This window comes from Heterocephalus glaber, unplaced genomic scaffold (genome assembly GCF_053883595.1).
Source record: "Heterocephalus glaber isolate CG9 unplaced genomic scaffold, H.glaber_assembly_v1.0 deba00001610, whole genome shotgun sequence".
In the NCBI taxonomy this organism is placed as follows: Eukaryota; Metazoa; Chordata; class Mammalia; order Rodentia; family Bathyergidae; genus Heterocephalus; species Heterocephalus glaber.
In genome coordinates, this window is record NW_028258381.1 from 33,842,139 (window position 1) to 33,867,597 (window position 25,459).

Consider the following 25,459-nt stretch of genomic DNA (forward strand, 5'->3'; position numbering starts at 1 on the left):
GTTCAAGGAACATCAGAGGGGGAAATCGGGTTCTCATCACACTCAGGAAGAAATTTTTTGGGTGCTGCCCTGCCTAGCTAAGGTGAAACTGCCCATTATGATGTGGAAGATCAGGCAGTGATCTGATGATATTTTTCTAAATAATATTTTTTCCACTACTAGGTATTGAACCCAGGGGCTTTTGAGTGCTAGGTGAGCACTCTTATCACTGAGCTACATTTAAAATTTTTTTTCTTCTTTTTGTGTTTTTAAAAGTTTTTCTTCTGAGCCTGTGTTTTATTTTATTTTATTTTTGGTACTAGGGATCGAACTTGGGTCCCTGCGCTTGCGCAGCAGGCGGTGAAAGCACTGAGCTAAATCCCTGGCCCTGAGCCAGTGTTTTCATAAATTGCCTGGTCTTTTAACAATTGCCTAGGCCTTAAATGTGGGATCCTCTTGCCTCAGCCTCCTGAGTAGCTGGCATTACAGGCACATAGCACCTCACCTGGCTAAATGCATTGCTTTTGTAGAATATTTAAACAAAAAAGACAGTACAGAAATTCACCAGTGTGTTTCTAGAAATCGCTGAGCAGCATGGCAGCCAGAACATTTTTCCAAGTCATGAGAAGGAATGGTGTGCGGAGTTAACTGAGAAGCAAAGTGAGGTGGCTGTGTCCTGACCAAAGCCCATGGCAGTGTGATACATATCTGCATGGGCACATACGGCATCCTAAGGCTGAACAGGGGACGTCCCTTTGGTGAGGAGTACAGAGCTGTTTGTTGAGTCCATCTATGTTCTGACTGGCTTTTCTGAGTGAGTTGAAGACTCAGCTTACTCCAGAAATCCTGTGTACTCCTTTGGGAGCACTGCTACTAGTTAGGAGGCTCCATCTCACTCATGGGTGCTGAGAGTGTCCTGGACGTCTGGCTCCCCACACCTCCTGCCTGCCTCTTGGGATCAGAGTATGTGTTGTTGGGCATGGGTTCTGCCAAGGCCACCTCCACTTCAAGTCAGCAGGTGAGGCCTGCAGAGTTCTGCATCACTGCCAGCTCCTTAGTGAATAAAACATCTTTACCTTGAATGCTTATATGTCACCATGGCAACCTTTACTCTTTTTTTTTTTTTTTTCCTGGTGGGATCAGTTCCGTTCAGAAGCAAAAATATGTATGTGTTTTTCAGGTCTTGATGATGATGGCGATCTTAAAGGTAATTACTTGAGTCTTTTTTCCTGCATACTTTTCAGAATAGAAGATGTAATTAGGTGTCTGCAGATTGTGATAAACAGATTCTGTCTACTTTTTGGAAACTTCAGGTGGAAATAAAGCTGCCGCTCAGGGAAATGGTGACCTGGCAGCAGACACAGCAGCCCGAAATGGGTACACCTGCAGAGATTGCAGCATGCTCTCGGAGCGCACAGATGTGCTCACTGCCCACCCTGCCACCCACGGGCCTTCCTCAAGGATTTATTCCAGGGATAGGAATCTGAAACGTAAGTCTGTCTTTAGAAAGTTTCAGTGTCCATATATTCCTTTTCTTGTTACAAAACAGATTTTATAGATCTCTGTGTCTGCACCATTTCTGTTGGACTTGGACTCAAAAACTGTCATCTAAAAGTTTAGAGAAATACGTTGCAAATGTAGCTTGCTCTGCTTGTCCTCTTCTTCAGCATACAGACAGTCTTTTGCACTCTTCCACATTGGACTCTGTGGGGCGGCCATTTTAAGCCAATCTTGTAAATCCTCGTATGCTTATATATCTTGCATTAAATCTCTTTCTCAGGTAAGCATGAACAGCTACACATTTTGGTACAGGGAGTAGATGAAGTTCTTTAATGGCTTTAGTGGTTCCTGGAGTTGGCTTTCTAATTTGATGAGGCCTAATAATGTCATGGTCTCCCTTTCTGATATTGTGGGGAGTATTGATAGTCCTTGATGTGAACTGTTTAAAGTAATAACACAATGTAGATCCATTTGATTATCCTAATTCATCTCTTGTGAGATGTAAGGAATTCAGTGACTCCATATATGAAACTTTTGAGTATTTTTGGCAGAGTGGAAATAATAATGATGTTAGCTGGTTGCTCTTATCATCTCTGGACAAAGTAGTTGAGAAAAACAATGAGCTCAAAACATCCATCAGAAATCTAGTCTTCTAACTGTGAGGACAAATTAATAAAGAAAAATGAGGAGCTCAAGAGATTCAAATTCCCAGCTCCAGATACATAAAAAATTTAAAACTTTTTAAAGTGTGTCCTGAAAGAGAATCTCCTCTCCTTTAGCCACAGGACTGAGATTACAGAAACCCAAACACAGGCCCTCATAATTTGATTGGCTGAAATACAGTGGAAGTTTAATACTCAGCCTCCAAAGGTATTGGAAGTAAAGGTGAGGGCACTCACCCAAAGAATGGGATCCCATAAACTGAGATGGAGATGTTTGGGGAGGCTTCGGATGTTGAGCTCCTAGGCTCTAAGGAGATTATTTTGCCCCAGGAAGAGATGTTTCCACCCACAGTGGCAGAGGCACCCCCACGCCCACCCCCTGTGGTGTTGGGTTCTCCTACTACACCTGAGGAAACTAATCCTGTGCTGACCAGGCATGGTCATGCTGACACTCCTCAGGACCCACCCTCACCACCCACTTTTGCCTCTAGGCCTATAACCAGGCTCAAATCCCAGAAGGCTCCTAAGGGTGAGGTACATAGTGTGACCCATGAGGAGGTCCACTATCCTCCCAACAAACTACTTGAGTTTTCTAACTCTTATAAGGAGAGGCCTGATGAGCAAGTATAGAAATGGATTTTATGGGTGTGGGATAATGGTGGCAGAAACATACACCTGGATCAGGCTGAATTTGTCAATATGGACCTGTTAAGCAGAGATTCTGAATTTAATGTTGCAGCTCATGGAATAAAAAACGGTGTTAATAGTTTTTGCTGGTTGGCAGAAGTATGGAACAAATGATAGCACTGTGAATGAGTTAGAGATGTGCACTGGCATCCCTGAAGAGCCCTGTCATTGCACTTCTCTGTATGCCAGACTTTACAGTGGGGACCACAGTTACTTAGTTGGGAAACTTAAGGGCAAAAGGTTTGATTGGATCCAGGAGTGTTAAGGGTCAAATGGCAGCATTAAATAGCCAAAGGCAAGGTACAGGTGCTTATCGTAATGGACAGCAGAAGCAGAACAATGATCAGAATGGTCTCACGTGTGTAGACCTGTGGCTTTGGTGTTGGTTGATTAGTCACAGTTTACAAAAGTGAAATAGATGGGAAGACTACAAAGTTTTTTGTAGATTTATATAATGAAAAAATTTAAGGGCAAATGAACAGAAACCTGCATCAAATTGTAGTAACGGAATCATGGCCCCTTATCCAGATCCAGGATTTGAGCCAGTTTACAGAAACAAAACCCCTTGAATGAAGGAGAGGCCAGGTCCCCTTGAGGAAGGACCTTGGTGCACCATCAGAAATTTATACGGTCAGTCTTTCTCCTATCCTTTCCTAAAGGAACCTGAGGCCTTTTTCCAGAGTGTACATTGGGAGAAGGGAAATAATCAGACATTTTTGAGTTTTACTGGACATTGGTTCTGATCTAACACTGATTACAGGGAATCCAGAATGTCATCGTGGCCCTCCAGTAAGAGTAGGGGCCTATGGAGGTCAGATAATCAATAGAGTTTTAGCAAAGGTCCAACTCATAGTAGGTCCAGTAATTCCTTGAATCCATCCTGTAGTCTTTTTCCCTGTTCCAGAATGCATAATTGGGATAGATAGACTTAGTACTAGTCAGGATCCTCACATTGGTTCCTTAACCTGTAGTGTCAGGGCTCTTATGATTGGAAAGGCCAAATGGAAGCCATTAGAGTTGCCTTTGCCTAGTAAAATGGTAAGCCAAAAACAATAATGCTTTATCTGCAATCCCCTGGAGGGATTGCAGAGATTAGTGCCACTACCAAGGACTTGGAGGATGCCAGCATGGTCCCCACCACATCTCCGTTTAATTCTCCCATTTGTCCTGTGCAGAAGTCTGACTGGTATTAGAGAATGATGGTAGATTACTATAAACTGAATCAAGCGGTGACTCCAGTTGCAGCTGCTGTACCAGATGTGGTTTCCTTGCTTGTGCTGATTAACTCATCTCCTGGTACTTGGTGTGCAGGTGTTGATTTGCCAAATGCCTTCTTCTCCATACCTCTCCATGAGGCCCATCAGAAACAGTTTGCTTTCAGCTGTCAAGGCCAGCAGTTCACCCTCACTGTCCTACCTCAGGGTTATAGTAACTGCAGCCCTGTGTCACAGTTTAGTTTGCCGGGATCTTGATCATCTTTCTCTCCCACAAGGTAGCACACTGGTCCATTGCAGTGATGGTATTATATTGACTGCACCAAGTGAACAGGAGGTAGCAGTCACTCTGGATTTGTCAGTAAAGCTTTTGCGAGCCAGAGGATGGGAAATAAATCCAACTAAAATTCAAGGTCCTTCTACCTCAGTGAAATTTTTAAGAGTCCAGTGATGTGGGGCATGTAGAGATATCATGTCTGAAGTGAAAGATAAGCTGTTATATATGGCTCCCCCACAATTAAAAAAGCAGCACATGGGGCTGGGGATTTAGCTCAGTGGTTCTGCTGCCTGCCTTGCAAGCACAAAGACCCGAATTCAATTCCTGGTACCAAAAAAAAAAAGGCAAAATACCTAGTAAATTTTGGCGGCAACACATTCCTCACTTGGGTATTTTACTCGGGCCCGTTTACCAAGTGACTTGGAAAGCTGCCAGTTTTGAGTAGGAGTAGAGCCCAGAACAAGAGAAAGCTCTGAAATAGGTCTAGGCTGCTGTTCAGGCTGCTCTGTCACTGGGGCCATATAATCCAGCAGATCCAGTGATACTTGAAGTGTCAGTGGCAGGTAGGGATGCTGTTTGGAGTCTCTGGCAGGCCCCTCCTACTGGGCATTAGTGGAAACCGAACAGTTGACTGTGGAACACCAGGTTATCGTGCGACTTGAGTTGTCTGTCATGAGCTGGCTATTAATCTGATCCACTGAGTCATAAAAGTTAGATGTGCATAGCTACAACCCACAATTAAATGGAAATGGTCATATGTGACTGAGCCAGAGCAGGTACAGAGGGCACAAGTAAGTTACATAATGAAGTTGCCCAGATGCCCATGGTTCCTACTTCTACTGTGTTGCCTCTGTCTCCCAGCATGCACCTGTGGCCTCATAGGGTGTATCATATGAGTTGTCAGAAGATGAGAAAGATAGGGCCTAGGGCCAGGGATTTAGCTCAGTGGTTCCACCACCTGCCTCTCAAGCGCAAGGACCTGAGTTTGATCCCCAGTACCAAAAAAAAAAAAGAAAGATGGGGCCTAGTTTATGGATGGTTCTGCACGTTATGCAGGCACCATCCACAAGTGCACAGCTACAGTATTATAGCCCCTTTCCAGAACGTGTAGGAAGGACAGTAGTGAAGGAGAACTCTTCACAGTGGGCAGAACTTTGGGCAGTGTACCTAGTACCTAGTAGTGCGTTTTGCTTGGAAAGAGAAATGGTCAGATGTGCTACTGTATACATGAGCTGTAGCTAATGGTCTAGCCAGATGGTCAGGAATTTGGAAGGAACATGACTGGAAAATTGGTGACAAAGATATTTGGAGAAGCGGTATGTGGATAGACCATATGGCCAAGGAATGTAAAAATATTTGTATCCCAGGTAAATGCTTACCAAAAAATGACCTCAGCAGAAGAGGACTTTAACAATTAAGTGGATAGAATGACCCATTCTGGAGATAGCAGTCAACCTCTTTCTTCAGCCATCCTTGTCATTGCCCAATGGACTCATGAACAGAGTGGCCATGGTGACTGGGATAGAGACTATTCATGGGGGCAACAACCTGCACTCCTACTCACCAATGCTGACGTGGCTACAACCACTGCTGAATACCCAATATGCCAGCAGCAGAGACAAACACTGAGTCCCTGGTGTGGTGCCATTCCCTGGGGTAATCAGCCTGTGACCTGGTGGCAGGTCGATTATATTAAACCACTTCCATCGTGGAAAAGACTATGCTTTGTTTTTACTGGCATAGACGCTTACTCTGGATATGGATTTGCCTTCCCTGCACATAATGCTTCTGCCAAAACTACCATCCATGGACTCATAGAATGTTTTATCCACGGTCATGGAATTCTACACAGCATTGCCTCTGACCAGAGAACATATTTTATGGCCAAAGAAGTGAAGCAGTGGGCTCTTGCTCATGGAATATACCTGTCTTACTGTAGGGAACAGGGAAAGGGGACGTTACTAGAACCTCTGCAGTAAGTCCTAGTCTCCTGCGAGCCACGGCAGCACAAGGCGAATTAACTTACTATACAGGAAATGTAGAAAAAATGAGACTTTGAGAAGAAGCTGAGCTTTGGGCCTGATCAGTGCTGCTCTGGACAGCAAAGACTAAAGCCCCCGGCTTACCACACCTTTTATTCAGTACATCAGGAGAAACAGATGTGACTTGCAGAGAGTTCAGTACATTGGGATAAACAAATATAACAAATGACTGAGGGGCTGTGGAAATCCAAGAACAATGAGGAACTGAGTAGATGAAGATTTGGTTCCTCCCAGGATGTCTTCAGCTGGTGTAATCTTGTTCTGGAGAATCACAGCATCACTGGATCATTGAGGTCTCAGTTGTGACCGGAGGCCAATATGGAATTATGTCTCAAAATGTCATAGCTGGCCTGTAGGCAGGAGAACTAGGCCTAATCAAAAGATTTTCCCCCAAAATTATGTAGCATCACTCCCGACGTCTTACCATATTCCTTACCATCCAGAAGCAGCTGGATTGATAGAAAAGTGAAATGGTCTTTTGAAGACACAGTTACAGCGCCAGCTAGGTGACAGTATCTTGGAGAGCTGGGGAAAGAAAGGCTCTTTAAAAGGCTGTCTAGGCTTTGAATCAGTGTCCACTATATGGTATTATGTCTCCCATAGCCAGAATTAACAGGTACAGGAATCAAAGGGTGGAACTGAGAATGGTACCACTCACTGTTACTCCCAGTGATCCACTGGCAAAATTTTGCTTCCTGTCTACATGACTTTACACTATCCTGGCTTAGAAGTCTTAGTTCCAGAGTGGGGAAGGCTTGCATCAGGAAGCACAATGATACCAGTAAACTGGGAGCTAAGACTTCCCCTGGTCATTTTGGTCTCCTCACACCTCTGAGAAAACAAGCTAAAGGAGTTACAGTGTGGACGGGAGTGATTGACCCAGGCTATCAAGGGGGAAATTCAAGTACTCTACAATAGGGGAAAGGAAGAATATACTTGGATGCAGGAGATCCCTTAGGGTGCCTCCTAGTGTTATTATGCCCTGTTATTAAAGTCAGTGGAAACCTACAGCATCCCAATCCAGGAAGAATGGCAAATGGTCCAGAACTTCAGGAATGAAGGTATGGGTCACCCACTGGAGAAAGGACCAAGATCAAAGTGCTTGTTGAAGGCCAAGGGAATACAGAATAGGTAGTAGGTAGTAGAAGAAAGCATAAATACTAGCTATAACCCCATGATCAGCTATAGAAACGAGGATTGCAATTATAGTAGTTCTCTCCTAATATGCTTTCTATGTGTCTGGTTGTCAAGTTGACAAGGGGTAGATTGTGTTAGTTAACCAATGGTGTCGATTTGAGTAACAGTCAACTAAATTGGATCAGCATAGTTCTGGGTGTGGCTGAGGGGATTTACTAAAGACAGGAGACCCAACCTGGGTAGGTTTGTCACCTAAATAATATAAAAGGAAACCAAAAAAGGAAGGCTTGCTTGCTTCTGTTTTTCGGAGGCGCTCCAGTCTTCACCTTCACCTTGGACGTTGTCTCCTGGCTTCCAGTGCAGACTCTTCTGTATTTCCTTGGCGCCTCCTGCACAGACCCTTCAGCCTTCATTGCAGACCCTTTGGCCTCCTGGTATGGACTCACACAGAACACTGCAGTGAGGTCCAGGCCTTTGACTGAATCCTTTTTTTGGGGGGGGGCGGTGTTTGTTTGTTTGTTTGTTTGTTTTACCGGGGATCAAACTCGGGACCTTGCGCTTGCAAGGTAGACGGCAGAACCACTGAGCTAAATTCCCAGCCCCATTTGACTGAATCCTTTGGATCTTTAGAACGTAGACAGCCCTTTTGTACTCTTCCACACCTGGTGGCCATTGTAAGCCAGTCTTGTAACTACTTATGTACATATATATCTTGTGTTAAATGTGTTTCTCTAGTGAGCACTGACTGATACAAAGGGGAAAGGAAAGGGGCAGAGTCAAAATGATGTGAATTTCCTTGTACTTTGATGACATGTGTGGTTGGGTACCTCCATATCAGCCAGTGTCACTCAGCATTTAGCCTGGGCTGGGGCTCTGCATGGATGCGCTCAGAGCCGATTCTACCAGCAAGCACCGGCGGTAAGAAAGGGGTTAGCTACGGTAAGAAACCTGGTGGGAGGTGTGAGGCTCGGACTGAACCAGATGTCCCCAGATGCTGCAGTGTTTCAGGTGCCCAGTTAATGCTGAGCACCTGAGATAACTTAAGTCAGCTTCTTTCCTGCTTTTAAAAAAATGATTAACAGTTCTCATCAGCTTGAACCACCAGTGGTACATGCATAACTATTTCATCGGGTGGCTTGTGCCACCTGATGAGACTGTCCCATGCCACCAAATGGAACAGTCATACATGAACCACCGGTGGTTCAGAGTTGCCCAGCAGCAAGAGATACGAGTTATGATTCCATCATGACCATGTTAAAATTCATCTAAGATAAAATTAACCATTAACCATCTTAAAGTGTACCACTCAGTGGCATTGTATTAAATTCACCCAGCTGTTATGTTCCTGTGGCGTGAAGTGCATTTGTATCTTCACTTAAAGTGGCATCATTTGTACATCTACATATATAGTTTTGCAGCTTTTTATTTTATAAGCTAATTGAGATTAACTTCATTCTTTTTAGTGTCTAACCTTTATGATTTTATCAAAATTTAGTCATTTTCTGGATGGATGTCCATGTTTTTTGTGTTTATATGCCACTAAAAGTATTGTTTCTTTGGTTTGTTTGGTTGTACATGGATGTGTCTCTTTAATGTAAACAAGCTGGAAATGAATGGATGTGTTCAATTTAGATTGTTCCAATTGCCTTTGTTAAAGACCAACTCAGATTGCTCTTCCCTACATCAGGATAAGGGTCCCCTTCCTTCTCTCTTATTTTTTGGTGCTGGGCATAGAACTCATGGCATTACACATGCTAAGCATTTACCACTGACCTTTAGCCCCAAGATCCCCATATTCTTGCCAAGTCTTATTTTTGTTTTGTCTGAATCTTGCCAATTTGATGGATAAAAAATATATAGTATTTTTGATTATCAATAAGACTGAAGTGCATTGTCTCTAATAAAATTTTTTGCTGTTTTTACCAGACTCTGCAGAATTTATACTGCTGTGTAAAACAAAATTGGCACTGGGGCTCGTTGCCTCAGGTTTATGTTTTTCCAGTACATAGTTCCTATTCCTGAACAGCCTTTTGCCTGTTCTTTTAAAACTTATAAAGCGTCTTTTTTGTTGTTTTTAAAAAACCCCAGACTGGAGAGTCAGAGGCTGTGTAAGGTGGCTGGTCTTTGGCAAGACCAAATATTGTGGAGTTGTTAGTCCTGGAGTGGAGTGGTTTTATGGAGGAGGCCCTTGCGGTGGCTTCTTGTGTAGCTCCATCTCGTCACTACTGAGGACACTTCCGAGGCAGTCTTCTTTTATGTGCATTTTTAAAGTGCTTCACTTCTGAAATTAATAGTTGGCCATTTGGATTGTCAGGGAAGAAAATGTTGGCTTTATGGGAACAAATAACATGTGTTCACGGTTTCTTAATAGGCGGTGTGTCTTTCTACATGGATAGGACTTTGTGGCTGGCCAGATACACTACATCATCTTTTGCATCATTCTTAGCTCAACTTTTTCAAGTGGTTTTAATGAAGCTCAATTATGAATCAGACAATTACAAATTGAAAAATTATGAATCAAAAGATTGTGAATCAGAAAGCTGTAAGTCAAAAAGCCATGAATCAAAAGGTATTTAAATGTTTGTTTTTTCCTCTTTTCTCCACCAAATAATGCTTTCAAGATGGAGAAAACGCTTTCCTTGTAAGGCTCTTCACTCATGCTCTCATTCAGTCTTGGCACTGCTTCCTTCTGGCTGCTCTTGAGGGGTCTTATTACAGGAGCTTGTGAAGGTGTTCATGTGCTCTGTACATAGTTCAGTTCTGAAAGTTGTTCAGTAAACATTTTTAAAGTTTTAACATAAAAGATAATATATTAAATTTTCAGTGTTTGCTTATTACCTTTCTTAAGCAAAACCAATTTATTTAGATGGCATTTGGAATCATGTTTCAATAAATTTTTTTTTCTTGGTACCAGGGATCGAACCCAGGACCTTGCGGTTGCGAGGCAGGTGTGGGCACCACTGAGCCAAATCCCTGGCCCATTTCAAATAATTGTTAAGCAAGCCAGTCTTTGTATTGTATTATCTGCATGGGGTTTTAATATCTCTCCTTACATGTAAAGCCCTGTCACTTGTATTTACCTTAGGAGCTGTCAGCCACCCTGAATCGCCTTGGGAATGATCTCTGTCCTACTGGCTTTGGGGGTGTGGGGAGCACAAAGTTCACCCTGGTGAGCATCCTAAGCACCTCTTGTGTATGTTGCAGCCCATCGTAGTTACTGTGGGAGAAAGACTGTCACAGAACTTCCCAGGGAGGATGGCCGTCCCAGTGTACACGGGGAGTCACTGTGTGAGTACGCTTCCCTTCCACCTGCAGCAGTTGGTCTTGGAATGGCCCCAACCTGTGGTGATGCTGGCCAGCTGACCACAGGGATCAGTAGCCTGAGGGAGCTCAGCAGCCCCACTGGTTAGGATAGGCTGGTGTGGCTCTGGCTCAGTCCCTCAGTAGTAAGACCAAACCACCACCAGGTTGTATGTGCTGTGATATCTTTGGGTAACTGAGTTTCCTGATGTCTTCTATTTTGTATGTGCTGGTTTTTTTGGTACCGGGGATCGAACTTGGGACCTTGGGCTTGCGAGGCAGGTGGCGGCACCACTGAGCTAAATCCCTGCCCCATTGTGTGCTGTTTTGATTGATGAAGTTTGCATATTAATCTATTACTTCACTGTTTGTCACTACCCCACAGGCGATGACTGTAAGGGGAAGAAGCACCTCGAGACACACACAGCCGCCCGCTGGCAGCCATCCAGGCCACACAGGGTGGTGGGGGCCATGGGGCACCTCTGCACCTTTGCAGGTTGTGTCTTGTCCCTTGTCTTTGTTGTTATGCCGTCACAGTGCTGCTGTCACTGTTTAATGTGTGCAGTTCAAGTGTTTAAAGCACTTTAATATAAAAGAGTAATATCAGGTGTGGCTTAGAATATGGAGACTCTTAAAAAGCTTCTTTGTTAGCTCAGTGTAAATTAAATACATGTGAAACTCAGAATTATTTGTGGTGATAGTAAAAGTTGAGCAAAGTCATGTTGCCCTCCTATGTTGGAGTGTGTTTGAGCAATAGCCGCTTGGCCACTTTGTGCACAGCAGTTGTACTTAGTGTCCCAGGAAGTGTATCTAAAGAAAAGCATGTGTTCCAGATCATACATGTAACTTTCCTGATAAAATGGACACCTTTTTCTGGCAGCTGTTGTTTAGCCTGAGCTTCAAAAATAAATGTCTCATAACTGTTAGTTAATAAATGTAAAGCAATTGGTTTTTTAAAAATCCTCCTAAGTTATATTTCTTTACATACTAGCCATGTAAGAGTGATTAATAGTTTCAGGGGTCAACATGCAGATGTCAAGTTACTGCAATACTTTGAGCACCTGCTGTGGAAAAAATGGACGGAATTTATTTCACGAGCAGCTTTCTGCCCTCCACAATGTGTGACATTCAATGCTGAGTTCGTTATCTTTCCAAAATACTCTTCACAGGAAAAGATGCATCTCTGCAATAATTTTCACTGTAGTCTCTTATGGACTTTTTTTTTGGTACTGGGGATCGAACTCAGGTCCTTGCACTTCCGAGGCAGGCGGCGGCACCACTGGGCTAAATCCCCGGCTCACTGTAGTCTTTGAGTAATCATTTCTTACCCAGCACACCATGACTGCTGGCGTCTGGGGCATGTCAGTTTGTCTTAAACATTTGCATTATGTATCCAATGAGAATTCCACCAAGAACTAACTACCAGTATCTACAGGGCAGCTTGTAGCCACCACTCTTGGATTTTATGCAGGGTGATTGCATTTTTACCCTTTAGATATCTGCAGGCAGGGGTGAATGAAAACTATTTTATAATAGTAGGTTTTCATAACTATAAATTTCATCAAGCATCTTGCTTAGCCTTAAAATAGCACTCCCCCACATATTGGGGTGACTCCTGACTTTGTGACAGGAGGGAGTCTGGCACAGGGTGTGACTGTGAGACCCTGCTGTGTTGTCAGGTGAAGAGCTGGTGCTCTGAGGTCTGTCTGAAGGTACCCTCTTGCACACATCTTCTCTGTCGCAGGTTACTTCTTGATGCAGATGCTGCGAAGGGCCAGAGCTGCCGGATGGTTTGTGGCTGAGACAGTGTGGTCAGTCCTTTGGTTGGCCACTGTTGCTCCAGGTGGTTAGTCTGGTCATCTACATTAGCATTCTCTCCATCGCTTTTGGCAGCTAAGCACCTGTAATAAGCGATTTATCTAACCAATAAAACTTTCATTTCAGGTTCCCATTCTTTCATCTTTGATATAATGTGTGTTCATTCTTTATTTGGGATGCTAACACACTGTGCTAGAGGCTGCATGAGTGTTCTCATTTCTCTGTTGTGTTGGGGTTTGTGTACATCTAGTTACTTGACTGTCATGTACACAAGGTGCATGGACCTGTTGCTTCCCTATCCCATGTCCTCGTCAGCACTGCATACTGCTCTCCTATGTGACTATAAGCCTCATTCTAGGCCAGTGCTCCCTAACTTCATCCTGAGCACTTCAGAAAACCTATCCAGGGATCTCCTTGTGCTTCTGGCTCAGCCTTCATGGAAACTATCGCCCTGGGGCTTGGTGGCATCGGCATGTTTCCTCGCAGTGCTTGGTTTTTTTCTCTCTTAGGGAAGGTGGCCTCTGGAGCACTCTGGTGGTTCGGGATTGGATGGTACCAGTTTGCTACTTTGATCTCTTGGCTGAATGTGTTTCTTCTTACAAGGTAAGCATGCTGATACCACATTAGCATGTTGTGTAAAAGAAAGAGTTTGTTCCAATTCCAGGCTTTTGTTTGCATTACTGTTTTATAGGGATGCAGCCTATACTTCCATAATGTTTTATTATTTGGTATGTTGATGTTTTACATTAATATATAATTTTATAGTTACAGAGTGTTTTCATGTTCTTAGTTTTTTCATACCAGCCTATAAGATAGGGAGGCAGGTACTATATTGTTAAGAAAAATGTGGGCTGGGGATTTAGCTCAGTGGTTCCACTGCCTGCCTTGCAGGCGCAAGGTCCCAAGTTCAATCCCTGGTACCAAAAAAAAAAAAGAAAAATGAAAGTGTGCAGTCATTCCAGCTGGAGGATCTGGTCAGATCCTGTGGCACCCAGGGAAACGGGTTCAAGCAACTGAGCCTTTCCGTGGCCACCAGCTGGCATCTTGTGTGCAGTGTCAGTGTTCTCTGTAGGAAGGTGCTCCTGTGGGCCTGTTCAGGCCTCTTAGATAGAACTATAACTGCATTTCTAATGTTTACTGTGGGGGTATTTTACATAAACTGCTGAGAGGGGAAAAGAGAATGTGTTCTATATTTCCCAATTCAAAGGTTTGCATTTTTATTCCTAGGTGCCTTCGAAATACTTGCAAATTTTTAATCTTGCTCATCCCACTATTACTCTTACTAGGTGAGTAAAATTGAGCTTAGTTGCCATCAATGATTGACATGTCTATACAGGTGACATCATAGGAATCAAACACTGACACTTGGGGAGCCTGGTGCATGCACATTTGTAGCTGTCTTCTCTCCTTCCAGGTGCAGGCCTCTCTCTGTGGGGTCAGAGTGATTTCTTTTCCCTTTTGCCTGTGTTAAACTGGACAGACATGCGTACAGCAGAGAGGGTGGATGACCCTAAGGACACATTCAGACCTGGGTCTTCTCACCTGCAGGTACTAATTTCTCACTGGCAACATTAAATGTAGTGTTCAGAGCAGGTTTCAGGTGACTTGTGGACAAGGCAGTTCAGTTGGGGATCTCTTTGAGAGAGTGGTTTATGTTTCTGTTTTTGTTTTGGGTTTTTGGTACCAGGGATTGAACTCAGGACCTTGCACTTATGAGACAGGCATGGTGCCACTGAGCTAAATCCTTGGCCCAAGAGAGTATTTTTAAAGTGTCAAGCTCCTCCAGTGTTCTGAAATAGCCCAAATAACGCATATTTAAATAGTCTCATTGTTCAGTTAGTTTTAATTTAGAGAGTAGCAGCCATTACTTTGCAAAATAGAGGCAGTGCGAAGAAGGAAATGAAGATCACTGTTAGTCCTCTCATGTGGTGAGGGTTTTGTGTGTCTCCCTCAAGTGTCTGTGTCCCCTGCCATTAGCACCTTGCACCAGGTTTCCCATGGTGTACTGAGACTTCCTGATTTCCTCTCAGGTTGATGGACAGGCTTCCTGGTGGCTATGGGAGAATGACATGAGGCAGCAGGTGGCTTCTTTTTCTACTCAGTGCCACAACCATGAGGAGAAGCTCAGGGAGCTGACGGTCTTACTTCAGAAACTGCAACTGCGGGTGGACCAGATGGATGAAGGCAAGGAAGGGCTGTTGCTGTGGATGAAGGATGTGGTTGGACAGCACCTGCAGGAGATGAGTGCTGCTGGATTCCGGGGCACCAAGGTAAGGCCCAGGAGTTTCTGGGAGAAATGCAGGCTTTGGCATCCTGTCCTGTGAATTGCCCCAGTCCACAGATTAGCTTTTGTAAATGCCTCAAGTGCAGTAAACAGAAACCTCACCTACACTTTGACTGATGCTCCCTGCACCATTTTGGTATATGTTTCCCTGTCAACATTAATTGGGAAAGGTGAGGTCCTGACTTAAAAGCACCTCAAGGTGAGATCAGTTCTAAGAGCAGTTGCTGTTCCCTGCCTGCAGTGCAGAGCAGAGCAGAACTGCTTCCTTGATCTCTTCTTTGAGCTCTGGCATGGTGCCCTGACTGTGCCTAAAACAGGCTTGGTTCTTCTGACCAGTGCCTCCCTATGCAGTGGCCTCAGTTGGGATGTCACTAACCCTGGGAATCATCCCATGGGGGATTTGCTCCAGGTCTGAGACCCACCTTCATCATCTCCACCTGAGATAGTGTCAGTGTTTGTCACTTTGTACAGGTGTTGTTTAATTTGCTTTCTTACACCTGGCAGGGACTATAAATAAAGAGTATGTCTCAGTTATGGTGTGGTATGTGGCACACGTCACTGACTCAAGGGTGCCCCAGATTGCCATGCATGCCTGCAAGTTTCATTCACTCAGAGAATCTTAGGTGTTGTGCTTTGGTTCCTCTGAGTTGCTTATTTGTAGTTTCTCAAACATAAATTGAAGCCAGGCATGGTGCATGCCTATAATTTCAGCTCTTGAGAGGCTGAGGCAGAAAAAGCATCGTGTGTTTGAGGTCAGCCTAGGCTACAAAGTGAGTTCAAGGCCAATCTGGAGTACATAACAATATCCTATCTCAAAAAACCAAAAAATCAAACAAAACAAAAAACATAAATTGAGAGAATTTCAGTGAAATTTAATTAAGAGAGGTTGTTTTTTTGGTTTTGGTTTTTTGCAGTACTGATGATTAAACCCAGGGAGACACTACCACAGTGCCTATACCCTCAGGCCTTTTTTATTTTGAGGTAGGGTCTTGCTACTTTGCCCAGGTTGGTCTCAAATTTGCAGCCTTCCTGCCTCAGCTTCCCAAGTAGCTAGGATTATAGGCTTGTGCCACCATTCTTGTCCCATTCCTGTTGGCCACTTTTCTTTTTTAAGGTTAGGAGATTTTTTTTGGAAACAAAAAAGCCTCCTGGTTTCTCTAGGAGGGGATGCTGAAAAGTGGAATTTCTGTATGGCCCTTCAGTCCAGAACTTTCTATGAATAAGTGGACCATTTTTCTGTTTTGGATGGAATGAAGAAAGAGGGGTAAATTTGTACTTGGCTGTTTCTGTGCAGATGTGGCACAGCTGTAGAAAAAGTTGGAACTAGACCAGCATGGACATTGATGCTGGTTGAAGGGATAGCAGTGGAGCCCTCGTGGGGCCAGGTCACTGAATTCTGTCCCTGGAGGCAGGGTGGTTGCTTGGTGTTGACTGTCCCCAGAGAGCATGTTGTATAAAGTAAAGGCCGAGTGTCCGCACCTCGGGGACAGCACCCAGGTGGGCTGGCAACCTTCAGAATCATCTTGTTTTGTAAGGAAAATGGTTGATAATTGCTCAGAAACCCAAGAAAATAAGAAGTCATTTATAAATTTATAATTCATTTTTATAAACTAAACCATATTCACTCTGGTCTCATTTTTGTGTTGGATTCCACTACAAATGTAACTGATTCTTGTTCTATCGTTTTCCAACATTGACCCATCCTTGGGTATCATCCTAATGGCAATCCTGACTCAACTGCAGCATCTGGCTCCTAAGGCTCGCTTATGTTAAACATTCCAGTTGCCTGATAACTAGCAATCTGTGATCTCTCCTGGGCCACGGACACCCATTTATCTCATGTCTACCCTGTCTAATAGAGCATACCATGAGTTGCATATGGCTCTGTGAGCTGAAGTTAATGTTAAATGTTAAAGGTTTATAAGTGTAGTCTCTCAGGTGCACTCATGCATTTCAGGTACCCAGTGGCTGAGTGTGGCTGGTGGCTGCTGTGCTGGACAACCCAGGGCCAGGATGTGTGTCTTGGCTCATGGTTCTGTTGCATAACTCCACAGGAGACACTGGAAACTAGATTTGGGGCCAGCCTTTCTGTGGGTACCCACTTGGGTCATCTCTCCAGCTAGCTAGTCTTCACCCCTTTTCTCTGATTTGTCCCTGTCTTAGTCACTTTCTTGTCACTGGGACCGTACACCCACAACTTAGAGGAGAGGTTTACTTTGGCTTTTGGTTTTTAGAGGATTCAGTCCATAGTGGACTGGTTCCAAGACAGGAAGGGCATGGTGGAACGGTCTGGCAGAGAGCTGCTGCTTATGTCATGGTGACCAGGAAGCAGAGAGGGAAGGGAAGGAAGACAGCCTTCTGGGTCATGCCCCCAATGACCTACCTCTTCTGACTAGGCCCCGCCTCCTAACACAAGTGAGCTATAGTGCCCCCATGATTCAATCACCTTCAAACACTTGAGGCTTTTGGGGGGCATTCTGGATCTAAACCATAACAGTCCCATTTCTGATCTTAATTTTTAGGTGAACTTTTATATTATGAATCACTTTGGTCCTTTTTTCTTCCTCATTTGCCCTCATTTCTCTCCTGGGCTCAAGAGCCCAGGGTGCAGGTCTTGTAACATGGACCATGGTCATTTTGAACATGCAGTGCCAGTCTCTGCCTGGCTGCTTTTTGCTAGACTGTGCCCATTCTTGTGCAATCATGATGCTATTTCTAAACATTTCCAGGGAATGTATCTAATCTTAAGTCATTTTGCTGTCTTAAAAATTGCTAAAGACATTAGTTGGACCATACTGTTTCTAGCAGGTTGCCTATGTTCAAAACATTTTGTGGGGCCGGGAATTTAGCTCAGTGGTTCCACCACCTGCCCCGCAAGTGCAAGGTTCCGAGTTTGATCCCCAGCACCAAAAAAAAAAAAAAAACCACTTTGTGGTTGGCTCATTTGGTACTTTGTTGGTCATGGGCCTTACTGAGCTGGAAAGCCACCTGCCTAGTCACATTTTTCATAAGTTACACAAAACACTTTGCAAATGTTTTGAAGAAGTGTTCTAATGGGAAATGTGTGATGTGAATGTGAAAGAATCAAGGGGGGAATACGTGTATCATGTATCTTTACCGATGGCTGAGCCAGGGACTTAGCTTAGTGGTTCTGGTACCTGCCTTCCCAGCCCCAGGTCCCAAGTTCGATCCCCAGTACCAAAACAAAAACAAAAAACCAATGGCTGTTTTCCTTTTAAATCATTAAATATAATGGCGGGTACCTACTAAATCTTTGTTGAATGAGTTGATTTGCTTCCTACCTAGAGTGTTTCCAAGTACTGTATTTAGAGTACTTCTGTGTCACCAGAAAAGGTATATGTGCAGTTTCACTCAGGTCTAAGATCCCTAGGGCTAGAGAGATAAGGCCATCATGAAGGGAGGACTCCATGCTATGCTGCATGGTAACTACATAGTCGCTGGCTTTTTGGTATTCTGGTGGAAGTAACATGCCCTAACTTGCTGGTTTTTGTTACGTAATTTTCTCTCCTGTTTGTTCATTTATTTTGCTTTCTCAGACTGACTTTATGACTTATCACCATGAAAATGAAGTGCGTCTCTCAAACATGGAAGATATTCTTAGAAAACTGACAGAAAAATCTGAGGTATTTATTCTTCACCTTAGAATTGTAGCTCCCAACAAAGTGCTTTTTTTCATAATAAAATAAAAATCAAAACAAATTTAAAAATCAAGTATAATTAATATTTTCAAAAGTTCTTAGCCACAAATATGCTTTCTTTTGGGGTATTTGCTATTGTCTTTTATAAAACTAAAAATTGTTCCCGACCTTTTTCCCCATGGCTGTCCACTTAATTTCTTGATGGTTGATCTGGCTCCTGTGTTGATGGGGATGAAGGATGCTTTTGGGGGGCGGGGGGACTGCTCTGCTGGTTCCGGGTGGCTTCTGGATTCACATTCAGACTGCTGTACCCCCCGCCTTTTCTTGGGTGTCACATAGCCTTCACCAAAATTACGCAGTCCGGAGGGGGAATGAACCTTTGTGGGCAGTTAATTGTGCGTAGGAAGGTCTCTCGCTGTCTGCTGCGGCAGAGCTGGGATTTTGCAGTGATCTGAGCTGCAGGGATTGTGGGTACTTACAGGTCTCCGATATGTCTAGGGTGTAGTATTGTAGTATGGAACCTGGCATGGCAGACACTAATGTTTTACTGAACTAAATCAAGTACCATACCTATGGGTTTGTGGGAGTGTGGCCCCTTGGGAGTCTCAGGATCAGCTCTTGGGCTACAGATCCTGTTTGAGTGAGTTCCGGTGAGTTCAGCAGAGGAGAGGGAGCCCGCCTTACCCTGTGCTGTAACGAGAGGACCTCCACACAAGCTTGGGACTGGGCTGCCATGCCCTTAGCCTAGCACTGCCACATGGTGCCTCTGGACATCCATGTTCAGATGGCACGGCCTTGGTGTGACTTTCCTTTGCCTTGACTGTCCTCGTGGGCAGCTTCTTTTTCTCAGCCTAGGTGCTGCTCATTTGGAAAAGTGTGCTTTGAAAATTGAAAGCCAGGGCTGGGGATTTAGCTCAGTGGTTTTGCTGCTTGCTGTGCAAGCGCAAGGACCCAAGTTCGATCCCTGGTACCAGAAAAAAAAAGAAAAAGAAAAATGAAAGCCAACTAAAAGTCAGATCTGGACTCTGAATTAAGAGGAGGAGCGCTGGGGATTTAGCTCAATGGTTCTGGCGCCTGCCTCGCAAGCACAAGGTCCCAAGTTTGATCCCTGGTACCAAAAAAAAAAAAAAGAGGAAAATTCATAATAAATATATATAGTTTCAGATTAATCAAATACATGATTCTGTGAAGTTAGTGTGTAACTTCTGTGTTTAACAGAGGTTTCTCATGCTTTCCAGGCCATCCAGAAGGAATTAGAACATATGAAGCTAAGAACAACCAGGTAGGATGATTCAGATCATTCAGTAGTTTGTTTCCTGCGTTTCCCTCTCTGGCTACCTGGAGCAGTGCGAGTCATTGGCAAGGGTGCTGTTAGCATCCACATGTTACTTGAAGTCATTGGCCTTTGTGTCTTTCTGGGGATAACCCCTTTGGGGCCATCTGAAGACAGAGGTCCTGGGCTACATGCAGCAACCCCTCCTGATGCAGTGTGTACAGGCCCTACTTTGCCCCAGGAGCTTTGCTCTTGATGTCCTTGGAGGGCCACCCTCAGGGGCTCATGTCATGGGAGTCCTGTGCCTGGCCTCCAGTGGCATCACTGTGTCTCTACAGACTCTGAATAAAAGTGCAGCTGCCGGGGCCGGGGATTTAGCTCAGTGGTTCCACCACCGGCCTCGCAAGCGAAAGGTCCCAAGTTCGATTCCCAGTACCAAAAAAAAAAAAAGTGCAGCTGCTGTCCCTGTAGTTTGGCAGGTCTTATGAAGGCCAGCCATTCTGCTCTTAAAATCAGCCCCCAGCCACCACCTCACCATAGCTTGCAGCTCCTGTGGATCCATCCGCTTGCCTGAAGCTCCTCAGATGCAGCTTCTTGCCTAGATGTTCCCAGAGCTGCATCTCCCCTCCATTCCCTTGGTGCTGTCTACACAACCAGCTCCCACCACTTCTGGGTCTCCATAGTATGGCTTTAGCTGCTATGTTCCCTGTAATTTCCATGGCTGCTCTCAGAACTGTGGAGAAGGCTCTCACTAATTGAAAGGCAGCAAGCATGTGCTCTCCCTCTTGCTCTGGGTGAATTGGCAAGCCTACATCCCTTATGCGGCAGTGTGAGTGCTGGGACAGTTTCACCCCAGAGCTTTGATTCTGGGGAAGGTTGTTTTGATGTGCCAGCACACAGAGCCCAGCACGTTTGTCCAGGAGAGTACTGATTCAGTAGGGCTTCTTAGTATTTCAGCGACTGTCTATTAGGGTATTTATAATTATGGTACCTCCATAAACTGGGGTCACTACCAAAGTCCTGAAGCCCTGTGCTTTCAGTGTCTGTCTCTTCCATTGGCATGTGTGCACTCAGCTTGTCATGGTTGCTGATGAATGCTGTCTCATTTCTAAAGTCTTGTGTGTGTGATTTTAAGGAAACACTTTTCAAGCCCTAAATAGTTCTCAGAGAGCTCATTCGTCTCCTGAACAGATGGCCCCTGCTGATAGCTCTCTGGTAGGTGTGTCTGTGCATTGGGGCCGCCTTGGTGACCTGATGCAGAGAAGAAACTCTGCAGGGCTACCATTAAGATGCACATGTACATCTCTTTGCTGGGCTGACTCACCCTGGGTGGGGCAGGTTCCCCTTGTGCATCTGGGTCTTGACTTGTTTCTTCCTCCGCTCGGTGGCTGATTCCAGTGGGGCAGAGGAGCAGCCCCTCCTGCTTCGCATGGAGCGCCTGGAGCAGGAGCTGGGCCTCCTTCGGTCACAGTTGTCGGGCTGGCAGCAGCTAAAGGCCGGATGTGAGAAGGTGGGTACAACATGCAGAGCCCACATTGTGTTTGGCTCCCGCTTTTCATAGTAGAAAGTAGGAGAAAATGGAACCAAAGTTATCAAGGTGTTTACTTTATTTATTCATTCATTCATTTATTTTTGGAACAAGGTCCCACTATGTAGTTCATACTGGCTTTGAACTCACTTTGTAGCTAAACTGGCCTCCAACTTGTAGCACTTCTCCTGTCTCAGCCTCTCGAGTGCTAGGATTACAGAAGTATGCCACCATGCCTGTCTTCAAGGTGTTTAATTTCAACTTAATTTTTTTTAATGAGTGGGCAGAAATGTGTCACATTACATTGTACATTTTACAAAGATGAAGGCTACTACTGAGATATCTTAAGACAAGTGTGGAAACGGGCTAATTACAACAATAAATTCTCTTGTTTCTCGATGGTGCTGCCAGGTAGATGCTCAGGTCAAAGAAACCGTCAGGCTCATGTTTTCTGAGGACCAGCAAGGTGGTTCCCTTGAGTGGCTGCTGCAGAAGCTGTCTTCACATTATGTGAGCAGGGATGACCTGCAAGTCTTGTTACGGGACCTTGAGCTGCAGGTGCTAAAGAACATCACCCACCACCTGGTAGTAACAGGACAGAAGCTGACGTCTGAAACTGTGGTGTCTGCTGTGAGCGGGGCAGGGATTTCTGGAATCACAGAAGCGGTGAGTGGGTGATAAAACAGGTTTAGCCTCCGTGTTGTGGTGAGACTGATGCCTCGGTGTCCAGCTGGTGGGCCGTGACATCTGGCCCTGAGTGTGGCTCCCAGGCCATGGCCAGCCTTGAGCAGGGACTGCAGGACAAGCTGAGCATGAGGCCACTGAGTCAAGGCACCACTGTTGTCAATGTCACAGCAGGCTGCTCCCTGAAGTACTGCATAGTCTCTGAATATTTTTGTCCCAAAGATCTCCTCTACCTGTGCTACAGCATACTGAGATGATACAAAAATTTTCAATCATACACAAATTCCCAGAGATCCCCATGTTATATAGTCCCACTCATGCTGATGGCACCCAGTTCATACAGAGACCTACTGTGACATGTCTGAGCCCTGGTTCGGTGACACATCATCTGGGTGCAAGACTGAGAGGGGAGCTGGCAAAGCAGCCCATTGCTGTCACCTCAGTTACATTAAGTCTCTAGTCTTTGTTTATATCACTAATGTCAGTCTCTTCCCTTTTTCCCTGGCATTGTGCTGCTTTTTTCCATATCTATCCAGCAAGCGCGTGTCATTGTGAACAATGCTTTGAAGCTGTATTCCCAGGACAAGACTGGGATGGTGGACTTTGCTTTGGAATCTGGTGGTGAGTAGACACTGAACCCCAAGTAGAATGGTCACCTCAGGTGGGCAGGAACTTGAGAAGTGGTCAGGAGCATGCCGGAGTGTCTCCAGGCTCCTGTATGAGCCCAGGTACTTCCTTCCTGGTCAGTGCCTTTTGAGCACAGATCCCAGGGGTGCTGGGTACACTGGCCTGTGGGTTGAACACCAGAGCCCAGGTGGGGACACTGTCCCCAAGGGTGGTGTCTGCCTGGTCACCAAGTGCATGGCAGGACAGGGTTGTGCGGGGTGTTATTTTGGCTCCCAGAAGCTGTGGTCCGTCAAGTCTCACAGTCACAGCCGTGGGTCCACCTGTGCTGGTCCTGGGTGTGGGGCTATACATCCTGGGGAGGCACTGAGTTCCTGCAGAGACCACCCAGACCACACGGGTCAGTTTAGGAAGGGCTTTGCCACCACTTGGTTTTTTGCATTGTTAAGACTTAGGAATTGCAGGCAAAGGCTGCTGGACAACACCATCTCCTGTAAGACAAAGGGATTTTGCATACTGCTAAGGTGCGGGAGGGCTGGAGACCTGTGAGGGGACAGTCTGTTTCCCTTCACGAGTCCCAGTTGAGGAAACAGGAGTCTAGTTCCACTGCTCCTGGCACGGCTGGTTCCATCCAGGCTTTCACCATCTCATGGGGTTCTGATGTGGACAGTGAGCCCCCAGTCAGAAAAGCCACCAGCCCTTCCAGTGCCAGGCAGAAGTCAGTCTCTTGATGTTTTCAGTGTGTGACTTGTCTAAAATGACTTTTAGGGTTTTGAATTGAGTTACACCTTTTGAAATTTAGGACTCAGGAAGAGATTATTTTCAGTTCAGAGGCATCAAATGACATTTTACCCACACGGTGGCCGCTGACAGTTGTTCTTTGCTTTTGGCACCATGTGGTCCAGAGTTGAGAACCCTGATGCTGTGTGGAGCTGTTCCCCTCTGCCCACTGTGTTTGAGAGGCTGTCCTTAAGAATGAGATAAGACTCTTAAACTTTTTGTTTGTTTGTTTGTTTATGAGACAGAGTCTTGCTTAATTGCCCAGGCTGGTCTCATACTCGCCATCCTCCTACCTGAAGTCTCACGGTAGCTATTACAGGCTTGCACCACTGTGCCTGGCTTCTGTCTTTGGGGGAGGGGGGTGGGGTAGTTTTTTGAAACAAGGACTTGTTATATAATCCATGCTGGACTCAAACTCTTGGCAGTCTTCCTGCCTCAGCTTCTCAAATGCTAGGAGCACAGGCATGTACCACCATTTCTGACTATTTTAAAGTGTGGTGCTCTTCAGTTGTTAGTATTTATCACAGTGTTGTGCAACCATGAGCATTTATTCCAGAGCATTCCTGCCTGTCTCTGTGCAGCCATGCCCTGCTCCCCAGCACTTCTACTTTTGTTGGTAATTGTCATAGTATTGTCTCACTTCAGCCTGTTAGCCCTCTAAGAGCTCACCCACTGGACAGTACCAGTGCTGGTGAGTTTGTGATTCTTGATTCAGAAAAGTGAACAAAGGTCTGCTCAGAGCAGCTGCCCCTAGCAATCACATACTACTAATAACAGGATTTTGAAAAGTGTGAGTTAGTAGGAGGAGGTTAATCAGTAGAGCTTAAGCTCCATTAGGTGGAATGAGAAGTTCTGGTGTGCTGCTGCACTGTAGGTCACTAGAGAGTGACCCCGTACTGGCTTTCTCTGAAAGCAAGACAGTGACATTTCAGCTGTAAAGAAGAGACACATGTTTGAGGATAGATACGTTTACCCTGATTACACAGGGTGTACACTAGCCAGCCATCACATGGCGCCCCATTCACATGTGCAGTTTTGTTTTTAAGTCAGGAATTCTTTGTACAAGTAAAAGCTTGAGAAATCAAGACAATGAGTTGGCCCTTGTGGACTTGAGTGCTGACACACGTCACTCTGTTCCAGGTGGCAGCATCCTTAGCACTCGCTGCTCCGAGACATATGAAACCAAGACAGCATTGCTGAGCCTGTTTGGGATCCCACTGTGGTATTTCTCTCAGTCGCCCCGTGTGGTGATCCAGGTAAGCAGATGGATTCCTGTCCCCAGTCCTGCGCATGTGCTGTCACACATCACTTTGACTGCCGCACAGGGCTGAGCCCCTCCCCCGCCCTGCCAACCTGGCCAGGGCGCTGTTGGGACTGATGTACTGATCTGATGCATTTTTCCTCCTTATCATGGTAAGATATACATACAGAAGGGTGTACGAGCCATCAGTGGCAGCCTAGTGGAAGTTGGAAATGTGAGCACTTCTGTGGCACAGGGCCAGGACAGGCAGCTCATGTCCCAAGGGCCCATCTGCTCCCATCCCGGCAGTGCAGCATTCACCCAAGGCTCCTCTGGGTTAATCGCCATCTGTGATCTTCCTTGTTGTACAGCATTAGCTGATCTGGGAGCTGCCGGTCCTCCTCCAGTGCCCTTGACCACTGCCCTCAATGCACCACTGCTTTTCAGGGCTTTATTTAATACCAGGAATTGTATTCATCGAAAGGATTGGTGCGTGGTGAGTTTAAATTATCACCCACATCCATTTCTAGCTCACTATTCACATGTTAACTATTACTCATGACAGTTTCTTGAAGAAACTTCCAGTAAGGTCATTTTATGTGAGATTTCCACAGATAGCTGTCGTTCCCTTAAACACATTTCACACCGTAAGATGAGCACTACATATGAGTAAACCTAAGCCTGGTGTGGTACAGGCCTGTAATCCCAGCACGGGGGTGGTTGAAGCAGGAGGATTGTGGGGTCGACACCAGTCTGAGCTACGTAGCAAGA

The 25,459-nt window shown here is 45.3% G+C and overlaps 2 protein-coding genes across 17 annotated transcripts in view; both read left to right on the forward strand.

Moving 5' to 3' along the window:
• Sun1 (Sad1 and UNC84 domain containing 1) overlaps nt 1-25,459 on the forward strand; it is a 53,171-nt gene that overhangs the window by 23,401 nt on the left and 4,311 nt on the right. For 3 of the 16 annotated variants that reach the window (XM_004840323.3, XM_087195840.1, XM_004840321.4), the window contains 16 exons: nt 1,160-1,186; nt 1,293-1,469; nt 9,870-10,067; nt 10,703-10,786; nt 11,184-11,294; nt 12,543-12,644; nt 13,126-13,219; nt 13,844-13,902; nt 14,031-14,164; nt 14,647-14,886; nt 18,458-18,544; nt 19,798-19,841; nt 21,231-21,342; nt 21,772-22,026; nt 22,581-22,665; nt 24,589-24,704. In XM_004840323.3, coding sequence (XP_004840380.2) covers nt 1,160-1,186; nt 1,293-1,469; nt 9,870-10,067; nt 10,703-10,786; nt 11,184-11,294; nt 12,543-12,644; nt 13,126-13,219; nt 13,844-13,902; nt 14,031-14,164; nt 14,647-14,886; nt 18,458-18,544; nt 19,798-19,841; nt 21,231-21,342; nt 21,772-22,026; nt 22,581-22,665; nt 24,589-24,704 — 1,925 coding nt within the window. Of the gene's footprint in view, nt 1-1,122; nt 1,187-1,292; nt 1,470-9,869; nt 10,068-10,702; nt 10,787-11,183; nt 11,295-12,542; nt 12,645-13,125; nt 13,220-13,843; nt 13,903-14,030; nt 14,165-14,646; nt 14,887-18,457; nt 18,545-19,797; nt 19,842-21,230; nt 21,343-21,771; nt 22,027-22,580; nt 22,666-24,588; nt 24,705-25,459 lie in introns of all 16 variants that reach the window. The other 13 variants (XM_021254614.2, XM_021254609.2, XM_087195845.1 and 10 more) reach the window with 13 other exon arrangements.
• Get4 (guided entry of tail-anchored proteins factor 4) overlaps nt 7,888-25,459 on the forward strand; it is a gene marked incomplete at its 5' end in the record, with an annotated part of 37,351 nt that continues 19,779 nt past the window's right edge. Inside the window, 2 exon segments of the mRNA NM_001310278.1 lie at nt 7,888-7,915; nt 18,840-18,851.